Here is a 27,070-nt window from a genome sequence, read left to right on the forward strand (position 1 = left end):
GGAACAGGAAAGTTTCTTCTCCCATATTTACCCTGGCTTAGATCATCAGTGTTACTCTCTTTTCCAGGTGTAAATGGTGACAGAAATCCAGTTATTAGTCTGATTCAAAGGATGTCTTTAGAGGAATCTTCCCAGTGTGCACCCCAGTTAAAAATCTTTATTTCTACCAGCTGTTTGTGCTGGAAAATATTGTGAATTTCAACTACCATTTTGTTTGCTTGCTGTTTCCCTTTGGCTCAGATAAGGCTTGGCTTAAACTCTTACAGATAATTATTTTGTCTACTTGACCCTTACCATTTAGGTGACTTTTACTCTTCCCTCTTAATTTAGATAAAGGTGCCAGAGACCAGGGACCCCCACTGTACCTGAAGGTTGTTGAAAAGCCATGTACATTTAGAATAGTCATGTGTAGAGAAGGGGGGATAAATGGGAGTGCTTTCTGTTGCCCAGCCAAACTGGGGGTCCATGGAGGTCAACAAAATCCTGATCCATTGTAAAGTTAAGCTGGGAAAACCATATTTTATATTTAACCTGAATTATAACCAATAATAATCAAAGAAACAAATGTCTTTTTTCATCCATTTGTGTAGTAAAAAGCCTTCTTAAAAATGTAAATCCTTTTAGTCAAAAAAAGGATGAAAATGTTTTAAAATTTGCTAAAATGGGTTAACAATGGCAAAGAAATGGTGGAAAATGTGGTGAAGTTGGATTTTAAAAGTAGCAGAAATGGGTTAAAGCGGCAAAAATTGGCATAAGTAGTGGTAAAAGGGAGTTAAAGTTGGCTGAAATGGCTTTAAAGTGGCAAAAATGGGTGGAAATTTGGTGAAATTGGATGGAAAATTGATATTAACTGGCAAAAAATGGGTTAACTGAGAAAAGAAGGCAGATATTGGCAGAAATTTGTTAAAGTAGCAAAATTGGGCATATCAACTGGGAAAAACTGGGTGTTAAAAGGGGTTAATGGTAGCAATAATGGGTGAAGAGAGGCAACATTAAGCTGAAGTGGCAAGAATCAGTTCAGAAGTGGCAAAAACAGGCAGAGTTTAAAAGGTTATAATATTGACAAAGATAGCTGTTTCATGGAAAAAATGTTTTAAAATTGGTGGGAAAATGATGAAAAGGGGTGAAAATGTGACAGAATTGGTTTAGGAGGGGCAAAAACAGGCAATTTGAAATGTATTTTTAGTTTTTTTTTAGGGCATCTGGTCCCGACCCCAAGGTTGAGAGCCCCTGACTTAGACAACAGCAGGCTGTCACTCATAAAAACACAATAATTTACACGCCAATTCTCCTGTTGTTTTATCCTCTGTTATATGTGGTCATGTGTGACTAACCTCACAAGAAACAAGGTGGTGTCAGGCAGAGCCTTTGTGATTATAATCGTCCTGGTGAAATCAAGCAGAGTTTCTGCTGGATTCACTTAGTTTAATGTTATAGACCTCACACTGGGTCGAGACATCTCCCTATATGGCCTCGTACTCCTCTTTCATCTCTTTACATAGAAACACAACATGAGACGGATGATATTTACATGCTGCGTATTTCAACACTGATTTACAGCCATCACAACAAGAGCGTGGATCTGAATAAGGAGGAGACACCATGATGAGTGAGATATGACAGTAGGAACATTTATCCATGTGGGAATAAAACAAAAAGGTTTAAAGAGTGCCAGATAAATGTTTAAGAACTACAACTTCCTCTGTGGACAGGTAGGGTGGGTTTCATGTTGTAGCCTTGTAAAAGTAAAAACATGTCAGACCTTTTACAGGTCGGAAGTACGGTACTTCTCTAGACTGAGCAATAAATTCCTAAGTCACCTTAAGTTTAAAGAGTTCTTAAATAGGGATCTCAAGATTTATTCCAGTTATCTGCAATTTAAATCCACAATTAATGCACACATTTTTATCATGTAATACGGAAATCTTGTAACATTTTATCTCGTCACACCCCTAATAAAACCCCAAGAAAGGCCTATGCATGCTTTTCTCATCTAAAGACCTTTGTATAAAGTACCTAATAACTGCTCTATCATGTTTTTAGTTGATATTCTCAAACCTAGTTTTGGCAGCCTCAGAGCAGACAAAGCCTTGCGCCCCCCACAGGATTTTTGGCGACCCCCCAAAAACCATTGGGAACCATTGGTATGGACCACTGTCCCCAGTGAGTAAAATCATTTTTGATGACAGTTGAAGGATTATATTTCCTCTTCTAATTGTCCTGGTGAGGAAAAATAGCTTAAAAATCCCACAGATTGATTGCAGTGCAATGTATGGCTTCGTTTGCTATCATGTGACAAAAATAGCGCATGATGACATCACACCGGCGTGATCATGAACTTCTAAGGCAGTGATACTCAACGTGTGGCTCTGGAGCCACATGTGGCTCTTTTGTGATGATTTGTGGCTTTTTTATGTCTTTATTTGAAACATTATTCCCATTTTTGCCACTTCTATTTGACACTTTTATCCTGCTTTTTGCAATTTTTTGCCCCTTTTTTGCTTTTTTGCCACTTTAAGCTGCCTTTTGCAATTAAATGCCACCTATTTCCCATTTTGCCACTCTTTGATGCTTTTTGCCCATTTTCCCGCCCTTTTGCTGATTTTTGCCCATTTTAGTCACTTTTCACTTATTTTTTTTGCCACATTTGGACCATTTTTGCCACCTGTAATTCATTTTTTTTACCACATTTTGCAACTTTCTGCCCCTTTTTTTACCACTTTTCTCCCAGTGTTTGCCCCTTTTTGCCTGTTTTTGCACCTTCTCGCCCATTTAAGCTGCCTTTTACAATTAAATGTGACTTTTGCCCATTATCCCACCTTTTTGCTGATTTTTGCACATTTTTTCCCAACTCTTTTTTTCTGATTTTTGCCCATTTTTCCTATCTTTTTTTCTGATTGTTGCCCATTTTCCCCACCTTTTTTTCCTGATTTTTGCCCATTTTTCCTATCTTTTTTAAATTTTTGCCAGTTTTGGACAATTGTTGCCAACTCATTTTTTGTTACTTTTCACCCATTTTTTCCCCTTTTTTGGCACTTTTCCCTCAGTGTTTGCTCCTTTTGCCTATTTGTGCCACTCTCACCAAATTTAAGCTGCCTTTTACAATTAAATTCCACTTTTGGCAATTTTCCCACTTTTTTCCGATTTTTTCCCATTTTTAAATTTTTTTTTGCCTATTTTTCCAATGTTTTCTGGTTTCCCCCATTTTCCCCACCTTTTTCCTTATTTTGCCCATTTTTTCCATCTTTTTTTTTTTTTTTTAATTTTGCCACTTTTGGACAATTTTTGCCACCTGTAACTCATTTTTTTGTAACTTCTCACCCATTTTTCCCCCTTTTTCCCCTTTTCTGCCACTTTCCCTCAGTGTTTGCCCCTTTTTGCCTATTTTTGCCACTTCTCACCAAATTTAAGCTGCCTTTTACAATTTAATTCTACTTTTTGATCACTTTTGCCACCTTCAACTTATTCTAATCACCACTTATCCCCTCTTAGATTGTTTTGGTTAAGCAGGGTTGAGAACCCCTGCTCTAAGGTATGGAGACAGCAGAAAGACTTTCCCTCTTTGTTCAGCTGTGATTCTTAAAACACAACTGGATAAATATTTCTGATTTTGAGATCTCAAAAATCTTGCCAAACAAAACCCTAACTTTCTTGATGGGTAGATAAAAGTTAGAGCGCTGATGAGATGGTGATTCATGTGATTTAACTGCTAAATTTCCCAGTTTAGATTGCTTCCTATCAATTTAAACTTTTGTGCATCTGCTGCTGAACATGATATTTTTCTGTCTGTTTTTCCCTGAAGCTGTCCTTACCAGTTATTAGTTTGAGTCAATCAAATAAACCAGAGAACATTACTGTCATATCAGGAGACAGACACACAAAGAAGGCTGTTTGTCAGCGAACGATTACGTAAGTTTGATTCCTGATAGAGTTAAAGGTTTGGATGGAAACTGTTGGTCTGAGCTGTCCTGGCGATCAGTTCGTCAGCATTTATCAATCAGTGATTGGTGAAGGTCCAGGCCTTTTATTTTCTCCTTCAGATGATTGTAGTCCGTGCAGCTCAAAACTGTCACTCAACATTCATGTGCTGGTGGGAAAAGTCCTTGTGTTGGATGTCCAAATTGGCTGCTGAACAGTGTCACATTCCTGTTCTGTTCAGCTGGAAAATTAAACCCAGAGGGGAAATGACAAACAAACACGAGAGGCTGCAGCTTCTCCAGCTTGCTATCTGCAGAAAAACTTCCCTTCTTTTAAATTATTGGTGCCTGTTAGCGATTATGTTTAACCTGTTTCCAATGCAAAGCTAAATGTATTCTCAGAAATCTGGTAGTTTTAGAAGGCTGCATGAACAAGCTGAGATCTGATAGAAATAACTCTACTGCACAGGAAGTCCTCGATCCGAATTAAAGAAGTTTTTGACCTTTTTAATAGAAAAGTTGTTCTACTCTTTCACCAAACAAGTTCTGATCAAGCGTTTTTAATTTACTGGGACTGATCATCTGCTTTAAAAGTCTGGTAATGATTCAACACCACAAAAGAAAAAGCTGCTAGTGTTTTTACATTTTTAAAAGATCAGTCTCAGGTTAGTTTCATTTGTCTGTTACCTCCTCATGCTTTTATTTTACTCTGTGTCTTTTATGAAGCTGCATCCTACCCCATACTATATTTTTATTTAAACCAAAAATTGACCAGGATGAACTAGGGCTTAACGATTATAAAATAATTTAATTGCAATTTTTTTCCCAAATGATACGATTTAATTTTATATGCGATTATTCTTTGGTTAATATTATGTATTTTTGGACAAATTCAAGCAATAAATAATTTGATAAATGAGACCGTGTGTATTGAAGAAAATGAAATTATTTGGCAAGAATCTGAATATGGGGATGCAACAAGCTTTTAGCCATAAAGGAGGCGGCTGGGGTGGAGGAGGTGAGGCTGGCTACCAGCTGACCACAGTATGACTTTTGTGAAGTAACGCCAGGCTTTATCAGTTTTAGAGAGAATGAGCTCACTATTTTTGCTCGTATTTCTAATGTGATGTCATTTGCTCTTTTTAAATAAGAAAAACATCCATAAAACTCTTAAAGGAGGATTTTTGTAAACCATCAAAAAAAAAAATGACACTTGAATGTTTGCATAATGTGCATAAAATCTCTGCCAATGCAACAAATGGATTTACTAAACTGGTATTTTGAACATAGTAAAGTAAAAGAAAGATTGCAACTTCTGCAGCAGGCCATATTGCTGGGCAATTAATCTAATTTTTGATTAATTGCCCAGCCCAGGATGAACATTTCTGAAGAATTAATCTTAGACTTTCCTTTATCGTTCCAGCTGCTGGTCGATGGCTCAGTGACGACCACAGTCCTGGAAGGCCTGACCCCTCTGACCGAGTACGTGGTCAATGTTTACTCCGTGGTTGACGAGATCAGCAGCGAGCCTCTGAAGGGCACAGAGACCACCTGTAAGTCTGTTTTCTTTGCCTTGCTCTTACTCTTTCCCATTAAAAGCTGGAACCAAGCTCTGTTGGCTGTATGAGATGTGTCCATGTTCTTTTTGCGGGGCTTTGGCTAGCCTTAGAGGTGATAGACATGGTAAAAGAGGAGCTTTTAAGGCCGATAGCATCATCTGCCTGCTTTGTCTGTTTTGGGAAAATGTTCTCTTTCTTCCATTGTGTTGTAAACAAATGGATTCCTCTACTCAGTTTGTTTTTTCACACTTTGATGGAACTTGTTAACTTGTTTTTTCCTGCTGCAAATGTGATCCAGCATCTTTTTATCAGTCCACATTTAACATCTGATCTCTGGTGGAGAACCACTCACTACAAACGAAGCCTCATGTTTAAAGCTGTGAGCTTATCTTAATATGCTGTGGTTGAAATGATAATCTCTCTGAGTTTAAGGGCTGCAACCTTTAACAATATATCTTACATCAACTAATATAACTTAACAATGAGTTAAGTGCTTTTATTAGTTCACTAATCCTTTAATGTGTGCTTTATTTGTTCTTAAATGTGCAGCTGATTTTCACAGTTATGCTATTAAAAAGTCTGATTGCTCTGTTGTCATCTACTTGGATGGCATCAGCAGCCACTAGATCACTGTGACTGTTTCTAAGCTAACACTGGGTTAGATGATTCACTGTCTGAAGTAAGTCTGGCATACATTTAAAGCCCAGATGGCTCTGGCTGCAGATTTGTCTCAGAAATCAGTGCTCTGTAAAGGATGGCTTAAGCACACATAAAACCAGTGTTTTCTAGCAAATCCAACAGAAGGATGAAAAAGCCACACAAAATAAACCATCACGGAGAGTAAGATACCAAATATTCTGCACATCAAACAGAGATTAAACAAAATATGACCGTGACATTCCTCATCCCCAAACACCAAAAATAAAAACATCCTTCATGACTCGCTCCATCTAGCATTTTTTCAAATAAACAAGCTGTTGTTGCTCTGAGTCAGTGGTTCTCAACTTGTGGGTCGGGACCCAAAAGTGGGTCACGGAACCGTTTTCAGTGGGTCGCGACTAGGTGTCTGAAAGAAAATGGTAGCAAAAGTCCTGAAGTCCTTATTGGACATGCATCGATACCTTTTATTTTACCCTGTTTCACTGTGGAATTGTGTAAATTTAAATGCCATCCATCCATCCATCCATCCATCCATCTTCTTCCGCTTATCCGAGGTCACATCGCGGGGGCAGCAGCCTAAGCAGGAAAGCCCAGACTTCCCTCTCCCTGGCCACGTCGTCCAGCTCCTCCCAGGGCATCCCAATGCGTTCCCAGGCCAGCCGAGAGACATAGTCTCTCCAGCGTGTCCTGAGTCTTCCCCGGGGCCTCCTCCCAGTGGGACCTGCCCGGAACACCTCACCAGGGAGGCGTCCAGGAGGCATCTGGAGCAGATGCCCGAGCCACCTCATCTGGCTCCTCTCTACACAGAGGAGCAGTGACTCTACTTCGAGTCTCTCAGCCCAGACACCCTGTGGAGGAAACTCATTTCAGCCGCCTGTATTTGCGGTCTTGTTCTTTCTGTCACTGCCCATAGCTCATGACCGTAGGTGAGGGTAGGAACGTAGATCGACTGGTAAATCGAGAGCTTCGCTTTTCGACTCAGCTCTTTCTTCACCACGACAGACCGACGATGCAGAGACTGCATCATCACCTGTCAATCTCCCGCTCCATTCTTCTCTCACTCATGAACAAGACGCCGAGATACTTGAACTCCTCCACTTGGGACAGGATCTCAATCCCAACATGGAGAGGGAATTCCACCCTTTTCCGACTGAGGACCATGGCCTCAGATTTGGAGGTGCTGATTCTCATCCCAGCCGCTTCACACTTGGTTGAGAACCGTTCCAGAAAATTTAAATGTTTGATCAGTATTTCAGCTATTTTATGTCCTCTTCTTGCAAATAAATAATAATTTTAAACTTTTTCCTGTGATAATGAAGTATGGTGTATGCTTGTCCCTGTAGTGCCCCTGTCCATGGCCAAGAACATGATTGTTTACGATGAGACCTCCACTACCATGAAGGTGAGGTGGGAGGAGGCTGAAGGTGCCACTGACTACAGGCTCGTCTACAAATCCATCAACGCCTCTGAGCCTCAGCTGGAGAGTGAGGTAAAGTAACACTACCTTAAAGTGTGAGCATGTGTGACTGAAGGTGGATTACTGAGATAGAGTGTAGTGATTAATGTAACTCTATCCTCTTTTCTATCATTTCACAACTATGACACTGAGGAGATGAGGGCTGATACGTGCACTTCCATGATTGATGATAGTTTAAAGTCGGGATGTGCGTGGTTAGTCGGTAAAATGGTTAAAATCGTTGTAATGTTTATTACAATACTTTTACTTATGCCAGCAGCTTAGTCAACAGCCGCAATGGAAGAGAAACTGACCTGGTCTCATCTTTTCAAGGATCAAGTTTCCAGGTCTAAAGCTGCTGCTAATGCTAGGACAGGATTCCTTTTTCTTGATGGTGTTTCTTTGTAAAAAGGAAAAATAAGGTGCAAAGAGCTATTTTAAAACAATGTTACAGATACCACTGAGAAAACAAAAAAAGAAGTCCGATTTTGCAATCTAGCAACAAAAATGCAGGGGTTGAGTTTCTGAAACTCAGGAAGTGGGCGCTGCTGGTGCAAAAACCAGTAACTACGGACACAGCAAAATGTCGGCCCTGTGACCCTGTCTGTAAATAAATGGGACCTGATGGGGGCCTTCACAGGAAATGAAGAGCAGGGTTCATCAAGTACATTTGCACAAGGGCCAGATTTAGTCTCAACAGAAACTCTGGGGGCCGGATTTTCAAATACACAAAAATTAAATTAACATTTTGGTCTGATTATTCTTAAAGGCTTAAACAAATACAACTGGACTTACTAAGTTTGAAGAGCCAACAGTTTCGCTCCCAGCCAGGACGCTTCTTCAGGGCATCTGTTGGTGACTGTATCTCCCACTAGGTGTAGGCGTGGGTGGTGACGTTCCAGTGACGTCACCAAGAACAACCCGGGGCATCCTCCGCATGGCTCTGTCCGAGGTGCAAGAGAGCTGGAAATGCAGTCCTCCCAGGGATGTGTCCCTGTTGTCAAAGGAGTGGCCTGTAGCCTCTGTGTGTAGATACACAGCTGAATCCAGACCAGAAGACGTTTTTCGGCGCTATTGGTAGAGGCTTAGTAAGTCCAGCTGTATTTGTTTAAGCCTTTAAGAATAATTATTTGCCTGAATGTCTCAGAACCTTCATCATTTAATTTTGGTCTGATTGAAATATTACTGCAGTAGTATTTGTATTTTCCTTTAAACTACAGGACGTTTTTAGTCATTACCAGTGAGATCTATCCCTATTATCTAGAATGCAGCAGGCCTGACAACAGGATTGGCTGGACCCCTGAAAATCACAGAGAATGGGCCCTCCCTAATTGTCATTTAGCACCAATATAACCCATTTGGACACTATTAACCCCTTTTTGATACTTTTTGCTTTTTAACCCAATTTTTGCATGATTTTAACCCCTTTTAAACCACGTTTCCTGCATGTTTTAACCCCTTTGTTCCACTCTTTTATCCATTTTTGCCACTTTTCTTCAATTTCTGCCACTTTTTAACTCCTTTTATTACATTTTTTCAACAATTTTTGCAACTTTAAAACCATTTTTACCATTGTTAACTAGTTTTTGATACTTTTTGCCTCATTAACCCAATTTTTTTAAAGATTTCAACCCCCTTTAAACCACTTTTTCTGCATGTTTTATCCCCTTTATGCCACTCAATTATCAATTATCGCCACTTTTTAACCCCTTTTCTTTACTTTCTTGCACTATTTTTGTCATTTGTAACCAATTTTTGATACCTTTTCCCCCTTTTTCCTCCTTTACCTTTTTTTGGACACATTTTAACCTCTTTTCACAACTTTTTTCTGCCAATTTTTGCAACACTTCTGCCAACCTTAACCATTTTTAAAATATCTACTCATTTTGACAGTAAATTTCTGTAAAAACAGATCAAATGGTTAGTCATTCTAAAACTATTTTAATGTTAATTGGGATGGATTTAACAGCTGCAGATATTTAAAGCAAAAGGATACTCTTAAAATCTTCTTTTCTGAATTTAATGATCTTTCGGGGGCTGGACAGGAAGCTTTGGGGGGCCTGGTGTGGCCCCCGGGCTGCCAGTTGATGATCAGTGATGTAGAGGATACGTTGGGTGGGGAGACCAGCAGAAATGTAGGCGCAGGGTCCCCAAAGTGTGAAGTAATAATGATCCAGATAACGTAAGTAATAAAAGCCCAACACAGCACCAAAGATATAAATCCCTCTAAACCAGCGTTACTCAACCCTGCTCAACCAAAGAGCCAAATTGTTGAAAAATACCTTTGCAAAAGCCACAATTTAAGTTGTGACAAGTGGCAAAAACAGCTTGATGTAGCAATAAGAATAAGTTAAAGGTGGCAAAAATGGTCAAAAAGCAACAAAAAAGGGTGAAGATGGGTGAAAATGGAGAGGAAACATGGAAAAAGGGTCAGAGAGTAGCAAAAATGAGTGTGAAGTGACAAAACAATGAGTTACACTTGGCATAAAAAGGTAGAAAATTTGCAAAACTGTGGTAATAAAAAAGAGTGAAAAGTGACTAAAATAGGCAAAAAGCAGTCAAGAGAGGCAAAAATGGGCAAAAAAGAGAAAACAAGTTGTAGTAAGTGGCATAAGGTAGATGAAATGGGTGAAAAGTGGAAAAAATGGTGACAAGGTGCAAAAAATGGGATAAGGGTGGCAAAAAGAAGTGGCTAAAATGGGCAAGAACTAGAAAAAAGAGGTATTTCATGACAAAAGGTAGCTTCAATAGGTGAAAATGGGGAGATGAAAGGGCAATATTTGGATAAAAATGGCAAAAAATGGGTAAAAAGTTGCAAAAAAGTGGCATAATGGGCAAAAAGTAGGAAAAAAGTGGTATTCAATGGCAAAAGTTAGCTGAAATGGGTGAAAAGTGGAAAAAATTGTGTAAAAGGGTAAAAAACTTTCCCTTTTTTAAGGTTTTCTGGGGTAATAATATTTAAAATTAAGACATAAAAGAGCCACAAATAATCACAAAAGAGCCACATGTGGCTCTAGAGCCACACATTGAGTATCACTGTTCTAAACATAATAAACACTCGTGGAGCCACACAAACTACTCTCACATCTTAAATTCCATGCTCAGCATTTCCACATTAATTTTATAATAGCAGGCTTCTGCTCGTGCTGCTTACTGCTTCCAGATGGCGTTGTGATCATGATCACTTTGCAGAAAAGGAAGCGGTCTCTAAACGGTGTGGCTAAGGCCAGGTCTGCAGACAGCAGAGCCCTCAGACACTCTGGGCAGTAGGAAAGATTAGCTCATGGTGTGAAGTCATCACAATGATATAAACAGAACAGATGCCATTCACTTCTGTGGTGTTAATCTAAATGTGTAATTATACAGCAGAAGGGAAGGCCTTACTGTACGTGACATGGATTTTCCTGGAATCATATGCAAGTGGAAACGAGCACCTCAAATTGACGTGGTGCATGGGGTTATTTATCGACATTAATCATTTGACATGAACACTGATTAAAATGATAAATCAGATTATATGTGGCACAGCGTGGCAACAGTAACAGGATGAAAAAAAATCACAGAATGCTTACTTTGGAAAATGCTTTACTGTAATATAATGTAAACACTGCATGGCTTAAAGTATGTGGACACCCATAAATCAAAATTATAGGCTTTGAAATTCAAAAATAACAGCCTCTAGTCCAGTGGTTTTCAAACTTTTTCACCCAAGGCACACCTAAGGTTAAGCCAGAATCTCAAGGCACACCATATTCATATCAATACAAAATAGACTTTTTTTTTTTTTTTAATAATATAACAGTCAAGGTGGTCCATGGGGGGGATAAAGGGGAGAGGTTTCTGGGGCCTAGACAACTGGGGATGGAAAAAGTGGGCAAAATGTGTCTGAAAGGTGGCAAAAATTGGTTAAAGTGATGATAAAACATAGCAAAATTATGTAAAAAGTGTCAAGACAAAGTCAAACATGGTTAACAATTGGCATAAGGGGCCAACGAATTGGTTAATAGTGGCAAAACATGTTGAAAGTTTGAAAAAGGTGGCAAAAAGGGGTTGCAAGTGTCCAAAAGGGTTAAATGTTGTAAAAAGGTGGTTAAAATTGTGTAAAAGTGATTAAAAAAGGGCAAAATTAGGCGAAAAAGTGGCCAAACAAAGGCAAGGTGAGTGAAATTAGCAAGAAGGTGGCAAAAATGGGTTGAAAGTGTCAAAAAGGTGACAAAATAAGTTACAAGCGACAGAAAAGTGGCCAGAAAGGGTCAAAGTTGCTAAAACGTGGTAAAAAGTGATGACAAATTGGCAAAAAATGTCCAAATAATAGCAAAAGTAGGCAAAAACCATCAAAAAGATAGCAAAAATGGGTAAAATGTGGCAAAAAGTTCCAAAAATGTAGGAAAAAAAATAGGTCAAAAGTATTTTTAAAAAGTTGCAAAATTGCAAAAAAGCAGCAAGAATGGTTCAAGTTGACAAAATTAGTTGCAAAATGGGTATAAAAATTGATTAAAAGTAGCATGAATAATGATAATTTCAACACCAATTTTAAGTCAATAATAAGTTGCCAAATGAGGTAACTGTTAGCCAGGATGCTAGCACCAATGCTACTGATCCAATACACACACTCATTTATAAATCACAGCTGGGGAGGGTCCATTCTCTGGGTTTTTTCAGGGGTCCAGCCAGATCCCCAAGGCACACCTTGAGACACCATTTGAGAATCACTGCTCTAGTCTCCTGGTCTTAATCTTTCCATTGGAGTTTATGAGCTGTAAAGTCCAGTTTCCCTTACAAGCACTAGTGTGTGATCAGGTCTTTTTCATTGTAGTGTTGTCATGATAGCAACATTTTAAACTGTGATTGAACACCAGTAAAAATGAGGCAAAATAAACACCTGTTAGTTACCACAGCTACAAAAAACAGAAGTCCTGGGCAGCCTGTCTTTGGCAGTTCCTCTCATTCATTTATCAAAAATCTGCAGACAAACTCTTGCATGTTTGAATTGCACAAAAACAGTTGGTTGCCAAATTTCTGTTAAATTCTGACATAGTTTAAGACTTTGCATGACACTGAAGGATAAATTTCTCCTCTGCGTATTTATCTTGTGACGATGAAGTGCTGTTTGAATTTTCATTGCTTTTTAATACTTTTGTTTATCACATTACAAATTCTGACAGTTTAAACCACATGGTATTGAAATTATCAAAGCTTATAAATGTTAACTACCTTTCTCCATAGAGATTAGACCTGTATGTGGACCATGATCTTCAGTCCTCAGAGGCCCTGACTAATGCTAGTGCTAGCAAACACTGGTGGTATGATTTAGTACACAGGTGTCAAACTCAAGGCCCGGGGGCCAAATGCGGCCCACAGTGCAGTTTTACCCGGCCCGCAAGATCATTTCATATTTTAATTAGAAGTGTCTCACTGGAATGAGGTGTGCAGATTTCCTCCAGTGTAAAAATGTAAATTTAAGCTTGAAAATTGAAAAAAAAAATCCTTGTTAAGTCATAAAAATCCAAAAAAGTAGAGATTAGAAATAGGAATGAGGGAAAGAAATTAATTTGTGTTTTCATTTCATATTTTCATTTTGCATCCCAAGATTATGACTGAAACTCAGAATATTAACTTTTTATTTCATATTTTTACCTTTTAAATTTATAATTTTGACCTTTTTCTCATGTTTTGACCTTATGTCTCACTTTTTTCATTTTTAATCATATTGTGACCTTTAAAACTTTCAACTTTGACTTTTAATTCCATATTTTCACTTTTTAAACTCCTTATTTGAATTTTATTTCATATTTTGACCTTTTAGAATCACAATTCTGAATTTTATCTTCTATTTTGACCTTTAAACTCATGATTTTAACTCTCTATCTCATATATTTGCCTTTTAAAACCTTATTTTGACTTTTATTTTTGTATTGACTTTTTATCTCAGATTTTGAGCCTTTGACTCATTTATGTATTGATTTGTTTAGCATTTATTTGACATGGACACACAGTAACATTGATGCTGTGATATTTAATCATTTTGACTTCTTTTTTTAGAAATCTTAAAATCCTTTATCATCACTGTTTAATTTCACCTATAAATTATGTACTGTTGGCTGTTTTTGGTTAAATCTTGACCCTGTTAGGCCCTCAGGTGAGACCTAAATTCAGATTTCGGCCCCTGCAGTGAGTTTGACACCGCTGATTTAGTTCTCCTATTTACCAGTGGCTCAGCTGATTGAGCTGTTGAAAACAGAAGTAACACTGGTTGATTCATCTGTAGTCTGATGACGATATATGACGATTTAATCAAAGATTAGACAGAGACGTTGTTGTGGGGACAGCAGATTACGCTGCTGGATGGCTAAGTGGTAAAAATTGCTGATTTTTTGGACAGGAGATCAGGAGTTTGAATCCCAGTCAGGGCTAGACCAGTTTCCAGTGTGGGCCTCAATGCCATGAACGCCTGTCCATCTCCACTGTGTGTCCTTTGGGAAAATGGTCTGCTAAATGGCATAGTTTCTTTTAAAGCCAAAATGATAGCGACTGTTGTATTTGGTTTACACTAGACCTGAAAAGGAAGAAAAGTTCTTTTGGTTAAAGTCCTTCTATATGATCTTCACCTGCATTCATCTCTCCACCTCTTTCCTTCTTCAGGTACGTGTTGGAGGTGATGTAACAAACGTCCTGCTGGAGAAACTGATACCAAACACAGCCTACGCCCTTGAACTATTCGCTATACACGGAGAGTCTGCCAGCGACCCTCAGGAAGGGACTGGAGTCACCTGTATGTGATATTTTACTGATTTTTTACATGACTTGAGTCGTTGATCTACAGATATTTTCACTGCAGGAAGAGCTCCTTTTGAAGAAGAATTTATATATTTTTAATACTCTCACTCATACGTGTTCATTCTCAGTGACCTGTTCTGTGAAACATCTTTTTGATTAGTTAGGAAAGAAAAGGACTTTAGCAGAATTTTGCTGGGTTTAACACTTGTCAGCAGTTATTTGCATGTTTAAGCTTTTATTTAGGATTTTAGACATGTACTAAAGAGATACACCAAAACCAAATATCCAAAGCAGCAGCTCCTAACAAGCAGAGGTGCTGTCTGTTTTCCAGCTTTTCAGCTGGTTTTGACTCCAACCTTTCAGTCCAAAATAACAACAGTGATGTGTGGATGGGTTAAATTGTAATGTTTGTATTTTCCCTGTCCTCCCTTAGTGCCCATGCCTCCTGCTGGAGTCCTGAGAATCACGGATGTGACTCACAGCACCATGAGGCTCAACTGGGACGCTGCTCCTGGAGCAGTCCGCAAGTACATCATCAACTATAAACCAGAGGAAGGAGACCTGAAAGAGGTAAAACTGAGTTTTTTTTCAGAAGTACATCCAATACAGGATTACAGGATGATTTAAAAAAACACCACAAAGGTTCTGGCTCCTTTAAAAAGAAACAATAAATCGTCTTGATCACAAAATGATCTGACAGGTGGTTTAGTAGTTTTATCTTCTCAGTGAGGAAGGTGGCAAACAGTCAAAATACATGGGGGATTGAAAATCAGAGTTAAACACATTTTGATTTTAATTTAACTGTAAAGTTACAACCGGACTCAATAATGGATCAGTAATATTTGTGTTTATTATGGATTTTTAAAGAAAAAAAAAATCACTGAGAGTTCCAGCTCCTTACTGCTGGTCCAATAAAGCAAACGACTTCACCAGGAGTTCTGGGAGCCAGAATTTAAACGCAATCATTCTAAGTCAGGGGTGTCAAACTCAAGGGCCAAATACGGCCTGTTGAACAGTTAAATCCGGCCCCCAAGATGATCTCATATTTCTGTTCTAACTGGCCCATCAGTCTGAGGTCTGCAGATTTAGTCAGGTATAAAAATGTGAACTTATCCTTGATGATTTAAGATATTCTTGTTAAGACATAACATCGAAAAATGTAAGGAGTAAAAATATTTAGATAAGAAGTCAGGAATGTGGGAAAATAAATTAATTTGAGTTTTAATTTCACATTTTCAATTTAGCATCTCACTTAGGACTCAAACTTAGGATTTTGACTTTTTATTTCATACTTTGAATTCATATATAATGTTTTGAGTTTTAACATTCATTCTTCTGATTTTTTAAATCCATGTTTTGACCTTTTTAACCAATTATTTTGTATTTCACCTCATATTTCAACTCCAGACTTTGACTTCATAATCCCATAGTTTCCCATAGCCCACGGTGCAGTTTTACCCGGCCCGCAAGATCATTTCATATGTTAATTAGAAGTGGATCACTGGAAGGAGGTCTGAAGATTTCCTCCAGTGTAAAAATGTAAATTTAACCTTGAAGATTTAAAAAAAAAATCCTTGTTAAGTCATTAAAATCCAAAAAAGTAGAGAGTAGAAATAGTCAGGAATGAGGGAAAGAAATGAATTTGTTTTCATTTCATATTTACATTTTGCATCCCAAGATTATGACCTAAACTTAGGATTTTGACTTTTTATTTCATATTTTGACCTTTTAAATTCAACATTTTGATCTTTTCTCACATATTTTGACCTAAAGATTCACATTTTTTTTTAAATCATATTTTGACCTTTTAAACTCCCAACTTTGACCTTTAATTCCATATTTTCACTTTTTAAACTCCTGATGGAGAATTTTATCTCATATTTCAACCTTTTTAGAATCACAATTCTAAATTTTATCTTCTATTTTGACCTTTTAAAGTCTTGATTTTGTATTTCCCTCATATCTTGACCTTTAAACTCATGATTTTAACTATCTCATATATTTGCCTTTTAAAAACCTTATTTTGACTTTTGTTTTTGTATTCTGACATTAAGGGCTTATAAAGTTGACATTTTATCTCAGATTTTGAGCCTTTGACTCATTTATGTATTTATTTATTTTGCATTTATTTGACATGGACACACAGTAACATTGATGCTGTGATATTTAATCATTTCGACTTTTTTTTAGAAATCTTAAAATCCTTTATCATCACTGTTTAATTTTCCTTATAATTCATTACCTGTGAAAACACAGTTGACAGTTTTTGGTTAAATCTTGACCCTGTTAGGCCCTCAGGTGAGACCTAAATTCAGATTTTGGCCCCTGCAGTGAGTTTGACACCTCTGTTTTAGACTCACAATTTAAATGTTTTTTTTTTAATTTCAATTTTATTTTTTGATCTTTTTGAACTAATAAATTTGCTTTTCTCAGATTGTGAGCCTTTAAACTTATCTTTTTAATTTTTTAAACCTCAAAATCATTTATCATCAGGGCTAAGTTTTTATAGATATATACAGTGCTTAACAAATTTATTAGACCACCCTAACCCTAACCAAACTAAGGTTTATGCCACAGCTGCCCTAAAATAACAGCATTGGTGAAAAACAAAATCATTTTTTTTATGTTTCTGCAATGGTTAATACACCAATATGTAGAAGCTCTTTAACCCAAATGATATTTTTAATGCTAAAATAGAATTATTATTGTTATCCATGAATTTTCAAATTTACTGATTTCCAAAAAAGTGAAAAAATAGTAAAGCACATTATTATGTCTTGATTAATATGTCAAATTATAGTTATTTACTTGCATTCCTGAACAGAAAAATGAGTTTTAGTGGTTGAATGTTATGCTTGATGATTTCAGTTTCAGTTTGAAATCCAGAATCCGGCCCCTGCTGTGATTGAGTTTGACACCCCTGTTCTAAGTTAATGACTAGGGAAATATATCAACAGAAGAACAATACCAGCTCCAGCTAAATTTTCATGAGGACAATTAAAAATAATTGATTCTAATTTGCAGTGACAGCAGCTGTGATTCTTTATTTTGGCTGGTTTTAGTTTTATTTCCTTGGTGAAAAGAGGCTGAAAAATTGTCTAAAAATACATGTAATGTTTGTCTTACAAAAGTCTTCCTCAAAAGGACAGAGCTTTACTCAGCAGTTATTTTTCTAAATGGGAAAGAGACGGAGGTAGTACCCAGTGGAGAGCAGCTGAGACAGCAGCCCCTTCAGTGTCAGCTGATTTTTATGAGAGAAAACAGTCTGCTGGCAGAGGAGCACGGCTCAGGCCTTCAGCCCAGCCTGACTGGATCATCCCGGCACCACTTTGTCCTCATAATTTCTTACTTGGATGTCAGGGAAGGACAAACAGTCCAGGATAAATTTGCAGCTGATGGACACCTTTGGTACACCTCCAGAGAGCTCTGATAGATGATTCTCAGCATATCAGCTCCTCTTAAGGATTACTGACAAAAGCCTCTCGTCTCTGTAGGAGAACAGTGGATTACAGACATCTATGCTGACGTTTTCCTTTAACCGCTTCTTAGCCACCAAAATGGAAAACTTAACAGCTGATGCATCTCCAAGCCTTTTTATTTTACTTTACCCTGACTATCAGTCTCTGTATATTCTAGCAAACACATTAATTTCTAACAAATTTTTAGAAAAAAAAAAAAAGAATTGAACTCAGGAATTATCCATTGCAAGTCACATTAATCAGTCTGTTTCCCATACTTACACAGTAGGCTTTAATTGTGAAGCTTCATTGTCTACCTCTAGTTTTTGTCTGCATATTTCCATTGCCCTTATTTGCAATTTTTTGCTACTTTATTTCCATTTTTACTGCTTATAGCCCATTTTGCCCCTTTTTTCATCCTATGCCACTTATCGCTCATTTAAGCTGCCTTTTGCAATTAAATGCCAATAATTTCCCATTTTTGCCCACTTTTTTCAGATTTTTGCCCATTTTAGTTACTTTTCACTTATTTTTCCCTGTGTTTTTTCCACTTCTGGACCATTTTTGCCACCTACAACTCATTTTTTTGCCACTTTTCTCACAGTGTTTGCCACTTTAAGCCAGTTTTTGCTACTTCTTTTTCTCACTTTTCTCCCTTTTTTGACACTTTTCTTCTGCTTTTTGCCATTTTTTGCCCTTTTTGCCACTTCTTGCCCATCTAAGCTAAGTTTTGCAATTAAATGCCACTAATTTCCCAGTTTCCCCCACCATTTTTCTTTTGATTTTTGCCCATTTTAGTCACTTTTCACTCATTTTCCTGCACATTTTTGCCACTTTTGGACCATTTTTGCCACCTACAACTCATTTTTTTCCCTTTTCTCCCAGTGTTTGCTGCTTTTTGACCATTTTTGCCTCCTTTGACTTATTTTAATTGCCGCTTTTCACCACTTAGATTGTGGTTCATGCAAATGTATTTTTCAACAATTTGGCTCTTTGGTTGAGTAACACTGTTTTAAAGCAAAGCAGCACATCTTACTGAAGATGAAATCCATCCCTGACAGGCTGAAGTGGACGGTGACATTACCACCCTGGATCTGTCCAGCTTGATATCCCAGACTGAGTACGATGTGGCCGTCACTCCCGTCTTTGATGAGGGACCTGGAAGCGTGATGCTCGGGAGCGCCATCACAGGTCAGAACTTGCTTCTCTTAATTTTCTTCATCCTGCAATAATTATTATGATTTTTACATTTTACTTTGAACACAAACCAGACAGAATACACTGAAAATAACTGCAGCAAACAAAGCAGCCTTCTTGTTCACTCACACGGTCCTCCCTCTTGCTTTTACACAGACGTGGTTCCAGCTCCAAAGAACCTGCAGTTCTCTGAGGTGACACAGAACTCCTTCAGAGCCACGTGGGAGCACGGAGCCCCCGATGTGGCCCTCTACCGCATCGGCTGGACCAAGATAGGGGAGAATAACCCCCAGTTTGTAAGTTCACCCTTATGGCATGTCTCTGTTTTAAAGACTGTTCATCAGTTTTAGTCAGTGCAGAAAGTGTGAATCATGGACATGAGCAGCAAGAGTTTTTCAAGATTGAGCTTGACAGTTAAAATTTATTTCTAATTATTATTATTTTTTTACATTTATTTAGCCAGGAAAACCTCTTTGAGATCTAGAATCTTATTTACAAGGGTGTTCTGGTCAAGACAGGCAGCAGCACGATCAACAAAGTTACAAACACAGATCAACCAATCCTAAATCACAGAGCACAAAGTCATAAACATCTGCAGCCTGATGCATCTCCCTCCACCAGCTTCAGTCTGCTTTTAAAAGATTCACAGAGACCCAACCCCCAAACACAAACTCTCCTGCAGCAGATTCCAGGCTGCAGAAGCAGCGTACCTGAAACTCTTTTTACCTGTTTCAAGACAGACTAAGGGAACAAAGAGCAAGATAGCACAGCTTACTCATTCTCAGCCAGGTGTACTCTAAATAACTGAAATTATTCTACAACAACTGTCTGCTTACTATTAATGTGTATAAATTAAAAGTAGGGCGGAATGATTTGCAAAAATAATCTTATTGTGATTTTTTCCCCAGTATTGCGATTTGATATCATTTGTTATAAAGTTCCTCATCTCGTGTACTTTTCAACAAATTCAAGCAATAAATCATTCTATATTACAACTTACATTTAGTCAGGAACACTGTTGTCATACACTTTACCATTTTTTTGCAAAATGGATGTACTACAGATTTACTTGGCGGTGAAGCTCTGCTCCCTGGGATAGTCAAGCAGCATGCTTTGCCTTTCCAGGGAGAGCTTAGCTGGAAGCCCCCATATGGACAGATGCAATTATGGCAATGTGCATTGAAAACAATGAAATTTTTCAAAAGCAATGCATTCCTAGTAGCATGAATCTGAATAAGAGGGAGCAACAAGCTTTATGCCAAAAAGGAGGAGGCTGGGGTGGAGGAGGTGAAGCTTTCTGCTAAAAAGGAGGAGGCTGGGGTGGTGGAGGTTGAGCTTTAAGCTATAAAGGAGGAAGCTGGGGTGGAGTAGGTGAAGCTTTATGCTATAAAGGAGGCAGCTTGGGTGAAGAGGTGAAGCTTTATGCTATAAAGGAGGAGGCTGGGGTGGAGGACATTGAGCTTTATGCTATAAGAGAGGAGGCTGGGGTGGAGGAGATGAAACTTTCTGCTATAAAGGAGGAGGCTGGGGTGGAGGAGGTGAAGCTTTCTGCTATAAAGGAGGAGGCTGGGGTGGAGGAGGTGAAGCTTTCTGCTAAAAAGGAGGAGGCTGGGGTGGTGGAGGTTGAGCTTTAAGCTATAAAGGAGGAGGCTGGGGTGGAGTAGGTGAAGCTTTAGGCTACAAAGGAGGCAGCTTGGGTGAAGAGGTGAAGCTTTATGCTGTAAAGGAGGAGGCTGGGGTGGAGGACATTGAGCTTTATGCTATAAGAGAGGAGGCTGGGGTGGAGGAGGTGAAGCTTTCTGCTATAAAGGAGGAGGCTGGGTTGGAGGACATTGAGCTTTATGCTATAAGAGAGAAGCTGGGGTGGAGGAGATGAAACTTTCTGCTATAAAGGAGGAGGCTGGGGTGGAGGAGGTGAAGCTTTCTGCTATAAAGGAGGAGGCTGGGGTGGTGGAGGTTGAGCTTTATGCTATAAAGGAGGAGGCTGGGGTGGAGGAGGTGAAGCTTTCTGCTATAAAGGAGGAGGCTGGGGTGGAGGAGGTGAAGCTTTAGGCTATAAAGGAGGCAGCTTGGGTGAAGAGGTGAAGCTTTATGCTATAAAGGAGGAGGCTGGGGTGGAGGACATTGAGCTTTATGCTATAAGAGAGGAGGCTGGGGTGGAGGAGATGAAACTTTCTGCTATAAAGGAGGAGGCTGGGGTGGAGGAGGTGAAGCTTTCTGCTATAAAGGAGGAGGCTGGGGTGGAGGAGGTGAAGCTTTCTGCTAAAAAGGAGGAGGCTGGGGTGGTGGAGGTTGAGCTTTAAGCTATAAAGGAGGAGGCTGGGGTGGAGTAGGTGAAGCTTTAGGCTACAAAGGAGGCAGCTTGGGTGAAGAGGTGAAGCTTTATGCTGTAAAGGAGGAGGCTGGGGTGAAGGACATTGAGCTTTATGCTATAAGAGAGGAGGCTGGGGTGGAGGAGATGAAACTTTCTGCTATAAAGGAGGAGGCTGGGGTGGAGGAGGTGAAGCTTTCTGCTATAAAGGAGGAGGCTGGGTTGGAGGACATTGAGCTTTATGCTATAAGAGAGGAGGCTGGGGTGGAGGAGATGAAACTTTCTGCTATAAAGGAGGAGGCTGGGGTGGAGGAGGTGAAGCTTATTGCTATAAAGGAGGAGGCTGGCGTGGTGGAGGTTGAGCTTTATGCTATAAAGGAGGAGGCTGGGGTGGAGGACATTGAGCTTTATGCTATAAAAGAGGAGGCTGGGGTGGAGGAGGTGAAGCTTTATGCTATAAAGGAGGTGGCTGGGGTGGAGTAGGTGAAGCTTTAGTTTTTAAAGGAGGAGGCTGGGGTCGAGGATGTTGAGCTTTAGGCTATAAAGGAGGCAGATGGGGTGGAGGAGGTGAAGCTTTATGCTATAAAGGAGGAGGCTGGGGTGGAGAATTTTGAGTTTTATGCTATAAAGGCAGAGGCTGGGGTGGAGGAGGTGAAGCTTTATGCTATAAAGGAAGATGATGGGTGGAGGAGGTGGTGCTTTGCCATCAGCAGCAGTGTGATGCATCAGCATTAGTGGACTAATCAGTTTTAGTGGACTGCTGTGTTGACAGGAAGAGCTGTGATTAGCTGTAGGAGCTGGGAGGCAATAATTGGTCTCAGCCGGCTATCAGCCAATTGTGGCAAGAGGTATGACATGAACTCACAAAAAGCCTCATTAATATTAGAATGAACTAGGGCAGTATGATAAAAAAAACATTTTGTGTACCATTTAAAAAAAATTACACTTGAATGTTTGGAAAATGTACATAAAATCTCTGCAGCTGCAACAAGTGAATGTATTAAACTGGTACTTTGACGTAAGTCAAGTCAAAGCAACATTGCAACATCTGGGGTGTGTAAATTGCAGCATGCCATATTGCTATTTAATCTCCTTTGGGATTAATTGCCCTGCCCTTTTAACAAGACATCCAGGTAATACTTAACTGCATGGCCTAGAAAGGGCAATAACAAGAGATTTATATTACTAATAATTGATATGATCTGTCAAACAATAGCAGAGAATCTTCAAAAGAAAGTCCTCTTTAACATCTAGTAGTGGCTAAGACCAAGACATCTGGAATCTCTGCTTGTCTTCGTAATGTAGCCGGATTTGTTTTGTCCCAGTTTGATTCCTTATTTGCGATCGAAATGTGCATCTTCAGCAGCTGGATAAACAATCCAGTCCACTATTTTCTCTTGAAATATGTAAATGAGCTGTGCTTGGACAGCAGCATCTGTCTGCAGTGACACCAAACATCTGGTTGGAGTTTCCTCTTCTAACTAGCGCTGAAGATTTTTCGCCTGCAGCCTCGTAGTATTTCATAACTTTGATTTGACTGGAGCCTAGACTCTGGTGTAACAGAGCAGCTCTGAGTTCAGGTTAGTGTTATAACCACACTTACTGGTAATGTTAAGACTTGTTTTGATTTGAATTAAACCCTTCTACCCTCCTCTTTAAGGTCCTGCCACTTTACTTTTTACTGCTCTCCAAGGAGGGTAGACAAAGTCATGCTTATGAAACCAGAGATTATGAAATACAAGATGAAGCATGCTGTTAGGCTGTAACTCTGTCATCTAAGGTTATATTTTTATTACTGAATTAAAAAAGAAAATCATGTGAATAATGCTTCATGGTTTAGCAGATTCCTTAAACTGACATGCCTCACAAAACACCAGCTGACGTGTTCTCTCAGACTGAAGCAGAAACACCCAGTTTAGTTGGAGCATTAATAATGCTTCCTTTGTTTCCCTGCTTATAGCATTTTTTACTTTTTTATCCCCACCCTCTATACAGTTGATCAAAAACTAACCCAGAGTTGCTGCATATGGTACCATTGAGCTGGAGCTAAGCCTCACCCCTCTGAGTTCACCACCATAACCAGCAAGCTGCCCAAAATAATTCAATTCAGTTCAACTTTATTGATAGCTATAGGCAGTTGGTTGGTAATAGAGTAATGTATAGAGCAGTGGTTCTCAACTGGTGGGTCAGGACCCAAAGGTGGGTCATGGGGCAGTTTTCTGTGTGTCGCGAATGTGTGTCTGGAAAAAATGGTGGCAAAAGTCTTTGAATAACATGCAACCATGTCATTTATTTACTCTGTTATATTGTGATAATGGGTGAATTTAAATGTTTATCAATATTTCAACTTATTTCCCTCATTTTGTTGCAATAAAAGAGCTCTCTCTACTTTCAGCATTGATAGTTCCTTTCCAGATGTTAGAGCTGCCCACGCCATACACTAATGCAACCCCATACCATCAGAGATGCAGGCTTTAGAACTGAGCCAGGAGAACAAGCTGGATGCTCCCTCAGATCATTAACACACCTTTTGTCGTTCGTTGTCACCAGGCCATCCTGAATAGCGATGAGACCACTCATGTTCTGCCAAACTTGGACCCAGACACCGAATACTCTGTCACCGTCACAGCCATCTACCCAGATGAGTCAGAGAGTGAGGACCTGATGGGAAATGAACGCACATGTAAGCAGACCACTGACGTCTGAAAAACACTCATATTTTACACTCAGAGATGTACCTCACATAACGATATTAACCTTGTTGTTTTCTCAACGTCTCTTTCTAGTGTTGAGGTCTGCAGAGGGTATGTCTAATGAGAAGGACAGGCTCCTTTTCATTGTAATGATTTATGTTGATTAAGAGGATCATCCAGGACAGTGTTGATGGAAGAACACTGCTCCTTTAACTGCATGTGTGTGAAAGTTAGTGCTTCACTCTGCATTCACACCACAGAGCTCAGATGATCTGCAGATCATGTCACAGCTACCTGTTTGTGTTGATATAAGAAACTTTATTGTAGTCTTAGCAGAGTAAACACTTCTTTAAGGCATATATCTGGTTTGAATGTACATTTACATCTCAAAGATAGTTAAATCAGCTCTCTTTACACTGCTTTGACACGTCGTTGGTATGGTTAAAGGTCACATAATAAGCAGAATATACTTTATCAGGCTTTTCTAACAAAAATATGTGCCCCTGGCCTGTCAACAATCCCCCCAAGAATCAGACAAATCCTCATTCTCTGAGGGGGAACCAGCAAACAGCTTGAAGCTTTGCAAGGTGAATCTGCTTGAAGACAGACATGAAAACTGGATAGTTCATGTGCTTTGCAAGAACATAGACAGTTCAAGCTGAACATTTGACCAGGATTATGAGCCTAGCACGGTATGAAGGTATGAAGAATTTGCAGATGCCTAGTAAAGCTGATGTTGACTCCAAAGAGATCCACTTTCTGTCTAGCTGGCTAACTGCACAACTCACTAGTTAACAGCTTTCCTAAACAACTTCTATAGCCAGTGCTTGAAAACAGCTGTTCTTGCTAACCGCTGTAGGCACAACTTGATTTGTGTTGTGCAAGCGAGTCCAGCTCTAAATATTCCAACAGTAAAGTTATAAAACAGCCATAATTATCACCTGTCTCATGCAGCTGAAAAAATAAAACATTTACCTTCTTAGTTTTTACATGTCTAGGTCATATATATTCACTATAGATTTACATGAATAAGGGCTATATCGTTCATACAGTAGGAAATTGGGATTTCCTTTTTTTATGGTAGCAACAAACATGTCATGATGAGCAAGATCTCATCTTCCAAAATCTGCAGTTTTCGTCTGATGTAGTATTTGTGTAGTGGACTGTGGTGTGAATGTAGATCCAAAGCATTCAGTGCAGCGTGTGAGCGTTGAACTGTAACAGTCATCCTCCACAGACATGAGAATGAATGTTTTAATCTCACCATTGGTCATTTCATTTCACCCCCATCCTTTACTGGTTTGTTGGGAAAACGTGTTTTCTCACAGTGTCATTAGAGTCATTTTATCATGTCATCACATCATCCTTCATCAGCGTCTACTTCAGTCGCTAAGCTGTTTTTGTTGCATGTTGTTGTGTTGTACAGCGTTTCTTCTGCAGGGTTGGAGTTTAGAAAGCTTCTTATTCTACTTTCATTTACCACAGCCAGATTTAGAACTAGTCCCTGCTATTTGTTTGGACCAAGGCTATAATGATAGTTTGGGATTTTTCACAAGTTTTATTTAGTTTTACACTTTGTTTCAATTTACAGTTTAGTTTTAATTCGTTTTTAATGCTTTTTTTTTGGTTTAGTTTTTATTTTTCAAAAATAGTTTTAATGTTAGTTTTCGTTATATTTGTCAAGCTTAGTTTTTATGTAGTTTCAGTTCACTAAAAGTAATTTTTACATTTTAGTTTTAGTTATTTTGTTAGTTAACTATAATAAACTTTGGTTTGGACCCCAACATCGGTTATAAAATGTTGGCTCCAAATTTTCAGTTTCTAATCTATGAATGTGGTTTGTTGTGTCTCAAATGCTCCCAAAGAGTTAAAAATTCCTCAGGGAAACAGCTGATGAGTTGATGTTGAAATATATCTAAATGTGAAGTTACTAAACTCCAGCCCTTCATTGACCACCACGCTGCTCCCTCAGAAAAATGACCATTCCAGTTCTGTGTCCCACGGGACTGAGGGGGCATAACCATCATCATCATCATCCTCATCCTCATCTCTACTAAAAGCTGAATTTTAAATGTCTTCTCTGTTTTTACTGGATTCCTATCTGTTTGCTCTCAGTGCCTCCTGAGCCTCCTCGTAACCTGAGGGTGTTCAACGCCACCATCTCCTCACTGACAGCGAAATGGGACGCGGCCCCTGGCCCTGTCCAGAACTACAAGATCACCTACAAACCCGTCACTGGAGGGGAGCCTCTCACAGTAAGTTCACACCTCATTTTATAGAAGTCAAGAAAACACCATGCAGTGTTTTTGATGGAAATAAAGTGCTGTCATCAGCGTATAAATTTACACAAACTGGTCATTTTTTGATATGTCGTAGAAAACCTTGAAGGACCTATATTTTCTTTTAAAGAGTGGGCTGCATTCTAAACCAGTGTGATCATTATACCTTATAAAGTAGGGGTTACAGGACTTGTGAATTTTTCAAGACGACTGACATACAATAAAAGTCGTCTGCTTCAACTAGTCATTGAAGACCTCATGAACAAAAGCATATTTGCAAGTCATAATACATGTTCTGCTCACAACAGGCAGCTTACACACATTTTTTGGAGCAAGTACAACAGCAGGTTAATATGATAGATAATACTATTTCCACACACCAGATGCACTGCTGCTGGTTTCTTCCATGATATAAATGCCTATGCTCATGATGAAGCGTCATCACACAGCAGTCAGGTCGACTAGTTGACTCATTGAGTAGTCCAGTGGTTTCAGTCTTCTTTTGCCTAAGGCACATCTTTGACTAAAATCTCAAGGCACACCATCTGTTCATACAGAAATAACCTCTCTAAAAATGTTACAGTAACTTAATTTTTGTAGTTGTAGTAAGAATGTGTGGTTGTACCGATTCCTTGACTCGCTGCCGCCACACTGTTTGAGAACTACCAGACCAGTCCATGCAACCCTTAGTACAGGGGTGTCAAACTCAATCACAGCAGGGGCTGGATTCTGGGTTCAGGACTAACCTGAGGGCCTAACAGGG

At 39.1% G+C, this 27,070-nt stretch overlaps 1 protein-coding gene across 3 annotated transcripts in view; it reads left to right on the forward strand.

Moving 5' to 3' along the window:
• The window catches only part of col12a1b (collagen, type XII, alpha 1b), a 276,137-nt gene that overhangs the window by 83,865 nt on the left and 165,202 nt on the right, over nucleotides 1-27,070 (forward strand). For 2 of the 3 annotated variants that reach the window (XM_041805206.1, XM_041805208.1), the window contains exons 23-31: nucleotides 5,341-5,470; nucleotides 7,480-7,625; nucleotides 14,235-14,364; nucleotides 14,803-14,939; nucleotides 18,889-19,018; nucleotides 19,181-19,320; nucleotides 23,886-24,018; nucleotides 24,122-24,139; nucleotides 26,144-26,283. In XM_041805206.1, the coding sequence (XP_041661140.1) occupies nucleotides 5,341-5,470; nucleotides 7,480-7,625; nucleotides 14,235-14,364; nucleotides 14,803-14,939; nucleotides 18,889-19,018; nucleotides 19,181-19,320; nucleotides 23,886-24,018; nucleotides 24,122-24,139; nucleotides 26,144-26,283 (1,104 nt within the window). The remainder of the gene's footprint in view (nucleotides 1-5,340; nucleotides 5,471-7,479; nucleotides 7,626-14,234; nucleotides 14,365-14,802; nucleotides 14,940-18,888; nucleotides 19,019-19,180; nucleotides 19,321-23,885; nucleotides 24,019-24,121; nucleotides 24,140-26,143; nucleotides 26,284-27,070) is intronic. The other variant, XM_041805207.1, reaches the window with a different exon arrangement.

This window comes from Cheilinus undulatus, linkage group 14 (genome assembly GCF_018320785.1).
Source record: "Cheilinus undulatus linkage group 14, ASM1832078v1, whole genome shotgun sequence".
Lineage (NCBI taxonomy): Eukaryota > Metazoa > Chordata > Actinopteri > Labriformes > Labridae > Cheilinus > Cheilinus undulatus.